The sequence below is a fragment of the Salmo trutta genome, unplaced genomic scaffold (genome assembly GCF_901001165.1).
Source record: "Salmo trutta unplaced genomic scaffold, fSalTru1.1, whole genome shotgun sequence".
NCBI lineage: Eukaryota > Metazoa > Chordata > Actinopteri > Salmoniformes > Salmonidae > Salmo > Salmo trutta.
In genome coordinates, this window is record NW_021822772.1 from 124309 (window position 1) to 131891 (window position 7583).

Below are 7583 nucleotides of genomic sequence, written 5' to 3' on the forward strand. Positions count from 1 at the left end.
TTATATTCTTCTAGAATCAATGGGTAGATATAATTACTTTATAAGTCAAAAAATGGGTGTAGCAACTAAGGATTCTAGCTTTAAGGCTGTATCTATGAGAGCTGGGAAACCATTGATAGGTTAAACCAATGCCACAGCCTTTATGTCCCAGGCTATTGGTTAGCCAGCAGCTAGCAGAGCCACAGCAGCTATGCCCAAGGCTATTAGCTAGCCTAGCAGCTAGCAGAGCCACAGCAGCTATGCCCCAGGCTATTAGCTAGCCAGCAGCTGTACCATTGACAGAGCCAAACTGAGAGGCAAGGCAGCCAGAGCGAAGGCAGTGGGTTGCGGAGCACTTCCTGATGTGGTTGATGACCCTGAAAAAGTAGGAAAAACAGAGGTATTGTTCAGTAAAATACAAAAGCGGATTGTCTTTTCATGTTTCTGTTCAAATGTTGACTTTGCTCTTATAGATGTGTATGGTTACAGTGAAACAGGGGCGGAGTGGGATCAGAAATTGGCCCTGGCGTTTTTAACATATTGGCTCATTATTCCCCAAATTATTAGCCAGATAATTATAATTTTTACCCCCCAGAAAAACACATTAGACAGACCCACTGGACTGAAAATGGACCCGCCCATCTGGGCATTTGCCCAAAATGCCAGATGGCCAGTCCGCGCCTGGAGATGAATACTTACCAGCACTGATGCTGCCTGGTAGAATGTTCAGGGAGGTGGAATTGTTGGTGAGAATTGCCTGTGCGCTGCTTGAGCTGGGAACCGAAGACTGCTTGTCGAACACGAGGGTCATGTCGGTAACTACAGATCCACTCCTACTCAGGAGAAGGAGAGAAAATGGACAACCCTCAGAAATCATCATCATCATCATCATCATCATCATCATCATCATCACCAGAATCGTCAAAGTTTTCAAGTTTTAATGTCATGTGCCCAAGTGCAGTGAAATGCCTTTTCTTGCAAGCTTAAAACCCAACAATGCAGTAATCAATATCAATGTAGTAGTAAAAATAACATAAGGATGAACAGAAACCTAGTCAATCAGTAATGAGAATTCATACACTTACCTGAATGAGTTGACAATGGAGCGACGGAAGCCTGGGGTCCCAGCAAAAACATTGTTCACCTGCGTTGAAAGATAGGATGATCAACGATTCAATGAAAACAGGGCGCTTGACGGCATTAATAGAAGCTTTGGTTTAATTCTTTCATAGTAAATAGACCTCTCAATAGTGTCCTTTTTGACTTGGCATGTACGGCTCACTGATGACAGGGGTTTACAGGAGGCATGTACGGCTCACTGATGATAGGGGTTTACAGGAGGAATGTACAGGCTCACTGATGATAGGGGTTTACAGGAGGAATGTACTGCTCAATGATGATAGGGTTTTACAGGAGGATTGTACAGGCTCACTGATGATAGGGGTTTACAGGAGGCATGTACAGGCTCACTGATGATAGGGGGTTTACAGGAGGCATGTACAGGCTCACTGATGATAGGGGTTTTACAGGAGGCATGTACAGGTCTAAAAGGGACAATTACATTTATTTATTAAACCTTTATTTAACTAGGCAAGTCAGTTAAGAACAAACTCTTATTTACATTGACGGCCTACCCCCCCGGCCAAACCATAACCAGGACGACGCTGGGCCAATTGTGCACCACCCTATGGGACTCCCAATCAGGGCCAGTTGTGATACAGCCTGGAATCGAACCAGGGTCTGTAGTGAAGCCTCTAGCACTGAGATGCAGCGCCTTAGACCACTGTGATACAGCCTGGAATCGAACCAGGGTCTGCAGTGAAGCCTCTAGCACTGAGATGCAGTGCCTTAGACCACTGTGAAACTGCCTGGAATCGAACCAGGGTCTGTAGTGAAGCCTCTAGCACTGAGATGAAGTGCCTTAGACCACTGTGAAACAGCCTGGAATCGAACCAGGGTCTGTAGTGAAGCCTCTAGCACTGAGATGAAGTGCCTTAGACCGCTGTGATACAGCCTGGAATCGAACCAGGGTCTGTAGTGATGCCTCTATCACTGAGATGCAGTGCCTTAGACCGCTGTGATACAGCCTGGAATCGAACCAGGGTCTGTAGTGATGCCTCTATCACTGAGATGAAGTGCCTTAGACCGCTGTGATACAGCCTGGAATCGAACCAGGGTCTGTAGTGATGCCTCTATCACTGAGATGCAGTGCCTTAGACCGCTGTGATACAGCCTGGAATCGAACCAGGGTCTGTAGTGATGCCTCTATCACTGAGATGCAGTGCCTTAGACCGCTGCCCTACGATTTCCCCCCAAAACGGTTTGTCATACTAAAATAACACGTGTCAAACAGCCTTCCTCCCAATGAAGTTTCAGAGTGAGAATTTCCAGATCAATCTGAGCTACCAGAAATGTTTTCCACCTACGCTGGCATGGGATTGCCCTGATACTTACCCCAGAGACCACTTTGGTAGACAGAGTCTTGAATGCTGAAGAGGACGGGTTGGAAAGATCTGAGTTGAACGTCTGGTTGAGACTGAACTGAAGACTCATGATTCCTTCACTAGAAGATGGAGGGTCAGTTGATGCGACAGCAGCAGTGGTGGTGACAGCTGCTGCAGGAGTGGTGGTGGTGACAGCTGCTGCAGCGGTGGTGGTGGTAACAGCTGCTGCAGGAGTGGTGGTGGTGACAGCTGCTGCAGGAGTGGTGGTGGTGACAGCTGCTGCAGCGGTGGTGGTGGTAACAGCTGCTGCAGGAGTTGTGGTGGTGACAGCTGCTGCAGGAGTGGTGGTGGTGACAGCTGCTGCAGCGGTGGTGGTGGTGACAGCTGCTGCATGAGTGGTGGTGGTAACAGCTGCTGCAGGAGTGGTGGTTGTGACAGCTGCTGCAGGAGTGGTGGTTGTAACAGCTGCTGACGGAGTGGTGGTGGTGACCGCTGCTGCAGGAGTGGTGGTGGTGACAGCTGCTGCAGGAGTAGTGGTGGTGACAGCTGCTGCAGGAGTGGTGGTGGTGACAGCTGCTGCAGGAGTGGTGGTGGTGACAGCTGCTGCATGAGTGGTGGTGCTAACAGCTGCTGCAGGAGTAGTGGTGGTGACAGCTGCTGCAGGAGTAGTGGTTGTGACAGCTGCTGCAGGAGTGGTGGTGCTAACAGCTGCTGCAGGAGTAGTGGTGGTGACAGCTGCTGCAGGAGTAGTGGTTGTGACAGCTGCTGCAGGAGTGGTGGTGGTGACAGCTGCTGCAGGAGTGGTGGTGGTGACAGCTGCTGCAGGAGTGGTGGTGGTGACAGCTGATGCAGGAGTGGTGGTGGTGACAGCTGCTGCAGGAGTGGTGGTGGTGACAGCTGCTGCAGGAGTGGTGGTGGTGACAGCTGCTGCATGAGTGGTGGTGGTAACAGCTGCTGCAGTAGTGGTGGTTGTGACAGCTGCTGCAGGAGTGGTGGTTGTAACAGCTGCTGACGGAGTGGTGGTGGTGACAGCTGCTGCAGGAGTGGTGGTGGTGACAGCTGCTGCAGGAGTAGTGGTGGTGACAGCTGCTGCAGGAGTGGTGGTGGTGACAGCTGCTGCAGGAGTGGTGGTGGTGACAGCTGCTGCATGAGTGGTGGTGCTAACAGCTGCTGCAGGAGTAGTGGTGGTGACAGCTGCTGCAGGAGTGGTGGTGGTGACAGCTGCTGCAGGAGTGGTGGTGGTGACAGCTGCTGCAGGAGTGGTGGTGGTGACAGCTGCTGCAGGAGTGGTGGTGGTGACAGCTGCTGCTGGAGTGGTGGTGGTGACAGCTGATGCAGGAGTGGTGGTGGTGACAGCTGCTGCAGGAGTGGTGGTGGTGACAGCTGCTGCAGGAGTAGTGGTGGTGACAGATGCTGCAGGAGTAGTGGTGGTGACAGCTGCTGCAGGAGTGGTGGTGGTGACAGCTGCTGCAGGAGTGGTGGTGGTGACAGCTGCTGCATGAGTGGTGGTGGTAACAGCTGCTGCAGGAGTGGTGGTGGTGACAGCTGCTGCAGGAGTAGTGGTGGTGACAGCTGCTGCAGGAGTGGTGGTGGTGACAGCTGCTGCAGGAGTGGTGGTGGTGACAGCTGCTGCATGAGTGGTGGTTGTAACAGCTGCTGCAGGAGTGGTGGTTGTAACAGCTGCTGCAGGAGTGGTGGTGGTGACAGCTGCTGCAGGAGTGGTGGTTGTGACAGCTGCTGCAGGAGTGGTGGTGGTGACAGCTGCTGCAGGAGTGGTGGTTGTAACAGCTGTTGCAGGAGAGGTGGTGATGAGAGCTGCTGCAGGAGTGGTGGTGGTGACAGCTGCTGCAGGAGTGGTGGTGGTGACAGCTGCTGCAGGAGTGGTGGTTGTAACAGCTGCTGCAGGAGAGGTGGTGGTGACAGCTGCTGCAGGAGTGGTGGTGGTGACAGCTGCTGCAGGAGTGGTGGTGGTGACAGCTGCTGCAGTAGTGGTGGTGGTGACAGCTGCTGCAGAAGTGGTGGTGGTGACAGCTGCTGCAGGAGTGGTGGTGGTGACAGCTGCTGCTTGAGTGGTGGTGGTGACAGCTGCTGCAGGAGTAGTGGTGGTGACAGCTGCTGCAGGAGTGGTGGTGGTGACAGCTGCTGCAGGAGTGGTGGTGGTGACAGCTGCTGCATGAGTGGTGGTTGTAACAGCTGCTGCAGGAGTGGTGGTTGTAACAGCTGCTGCAGGAGTGGTGGTGGTGGTGACAGCTGCTGCAGGAGTGGTGGTTGTGACAGCTGCTGCAGGAGTGGTGGTTGTAACAGCTGCTGCAGGAGTGGTGGTGGTGAGAGCTGCTGCAGGAGTGGTGGTGGTGACAGCTGCTGCAGGAGTGGTGGTGGTGACAGCTGCTGCAGGAGTGGTGGTTGTAACAGCTGCTGCAGGAGAGGTGGTGGTGACAGCTGCTGCAGGAGTGGTGGTGGTGACAGCTGCTGCAGGAGTGGTGGTGGTGACAGCTGCTGCAGGAGTGGTGGTGGTGACAGCTGCTGCAGCAGTGGTGGTGGTGACAGCTGCTGCAGGAGTGGTGGTGGTGACAGCTGCTGCTTGAGTGGTGGTGGTGACAGCTGCTGCAGGAGCTGTGGTGGTGACAGCTGCTGCAGGAGCGGTGGTGGTGACAGCTGCTGCAGTGGCGGTGGTGGTGACAGCTGCTGCAGGGGCGGTGGTGGTGACAGCTGCTGCAGGGGCGGTGGTGGTGACAGCTGCTGCAGGAGTGGTGGTGGTGACAGCTGCTGCAGGAGTGGTGGTGGTGACAGCTGCTGCAGGAGTGGTGGTGGTAACAGCTGCTGCAGAAGTGGTGGTTACAGCTGCTGCAGGAGCGGTTGTGGTGACAGCTGCTGCAGGAGCGGTGGTGGTGACAGCTGCTGCAGCAGTGGTGGTGGTGACAGCTGCTGCAGGAGTGGTGGTGGTAACAGCTGCTGCAGGAGTTGTGGTGGTAACAGCTGCTGCAGGAGTTGTGGTGGTAACAACTGCAAAAAAAACACGTTAGACAGGGCCACTGGACTGAAAATGGACCAGCCCATCTGGGCATTTGTCAGAAATGCCAGATGGCCAGTCCGCCCCTGGAGATGAATACTTACCAACCCTGATGCTGCCTGGTAGAATGTTCAGGGAGGTGGAATTGGTGGTGAGAATTGCCTGTGCGCTGCTTGAGCTGGGAACCGAAGACTGCTTGTCGAACACGAGGGTCATGTCGGTAACTACAGATCCACTCCTACTCAGGAGAAGGAGAGAAAATGGACAACCCTCAGAAATCATCATCATCATCATCATCACCAGAATCGTCAAAGTTTTCACGTTTTAATGTCATGTGCCCAAGTGCAGTGAAATGCCTTTTCTTGCAAGCTTAAAACCCAACAATGCAGTAATCAATATCAATGTAGTAGTAAAAATAACATAAGGTAGAACAGAAACCTAGTCAATCAGTAATGAGAATTCATACACTTACCTGAATGAGTTGACAATGGAACGATTGAAGCCTGGCGTCCCAGCATAAGCCTTGTTCACCTGCATTGAAAGATAGGATGATAAAAGGTTCAATGAAAACAGGGCGCTTGACGGCATTAATAGAAGGTTTGGTTAAATTGTCTTTCATAGTAAATAGACCTCTCAATAGTACCCTTTTTACGACTTGGCATGTACGGCTCACTGATGACAGGGGTTTACAGGAGGCATGTACAGGCTCACTGATGATAGGGGTTTACAGGAGGCATGTACGGCTCACTGATGACAGGGGTTTACAGGAGGCATGTACAGGCTCACTGATGATAGGGGTTTTACAGGAGGCATGTACAGGCTCACTGATGATAGGAGTTTTACAGGAGGCATGTACAGGCTCACTGATGGTAGGGGTTTACAGGAGGATTGTACAGGCTCACTGATGATAGGGGTTTTACAAGAGGAATGTACATGTCTAAAAGGGATACTTACATTTATGTATTAAACCTTTATTTAACTAGATAAGTCAGTTAAGAACAAATTCTTATTTACATTGACGGCCTACCCCCTCCAACCAAACCCTAACCAGGACGACACTGGGCCAATTGTGCACCGCCCTATGGGACTCCCAATCAGGGCCAGTTACGATACAGCCTGGAATCGAACCAGGGACTGTAGTGATGCCTCTATCACTGAGATGCAGTGCCTTAGACCGCTGTGATACAGCCTGGAATCGAACCAGGGTCTGTAGTGATGCCTCTATCACTGAGATGCAGTGCCTTAGACCGCTGTGATACAGCCTGGAATCGAACCAGGGACTGTAGTGATGCCTCTACCACTGAGATGCAGTGCCTTAGACCGCTGCCCTACGATTTTCCCCCCAAAACGGTTTGTCATACTAAAATAACACGTGTCAAACAGCCTTCCTCCCAATGAAGTTTCAGAGTGAGAATTTCCAGATCAATCTGAGCTACCAGAAATAATTTCCTACCTACGCTGGCATGGGATTGCCCTGATACTTACGTTAGATTCCACTTTGGCAGCCAGAGTCTTGAACTCTGAAGAGGACGGGTTGGAAAGATTTGAGTTGAACGTCTGGTTGAGACTGAACTCAACACCCAGGGTTCCTTCACTGGAAGATGGAGGGGCAGTGGTGGTGACAGCTGCTGCAGGAGTGGTGGAGGTGACAGCTGCTGCAGGAGTGGTGGTGGTGACAGCTGCTGCAGGAGTGGTGGTGGTGACGGCTGCTGCAGGAGTGGTGGTGGTGACTGCTGCTGCAGGAGAGGTGGTGGTGACAGCTGATGCAGGAGAGGTGGTGGTGACAGCTGCTGCAGGAGTGGTGGTGGTGACAGCTGCTGCAGGAGTGGTGGTGGTGACAGCTGCTGCAGGAGTGGTGGTGGTGACTGCTGCTGCAGGAGTGGTGGTGGTAACAGCTGCTGCAGGAGTGGTGGTGGTAACAGCTGCTGCAGGAGTGGTGGTGGTGACAGCTGCTGCAGGAGTGGTGGTGGTGACAGCTGCTGCAGGAGTAGTGGTGGTGACAGCTGATGCAGAAGTGGTGGTGGTGACAGCTGCTGCAGGAGTAGTGGTGGTGACAGCTGCTGCAGGAGAGGTGGTGGTGACAGCTGCTGCAGGAGTGGTGGTGGTGACAGCTGCTGCAGGAGTAGTGGTGGTGACAGCCGCTGCAGGTG

General features: G+C 52.8%; 1 protein-coding gene across 1 annotated transcript; it reads right to left on the reverse strand.

The window, feature by feature from the left end:
• Positions 1–2557: 2557 nt before the first annotated feature.
• LOC115184288 (cell wall protein DAN4-like) lies at positions 2558–7168 on the reverse strand (the record flags this gene model as incomplete). Its single annotated transcript, XM_029745321.1, has 6 exons — positions 2558–2594; positions 5339–5426; positions 5538–5671; positions 5906–5964; positions 6919–7118; positions 7165–7168. Coding segments are annotated over 6 exons (522 nt in total), but the record flags the coding sequence as incomplete, so codon positions are not given.
• Positions 7169–7583: the final 415 nt, after the last annotated feature.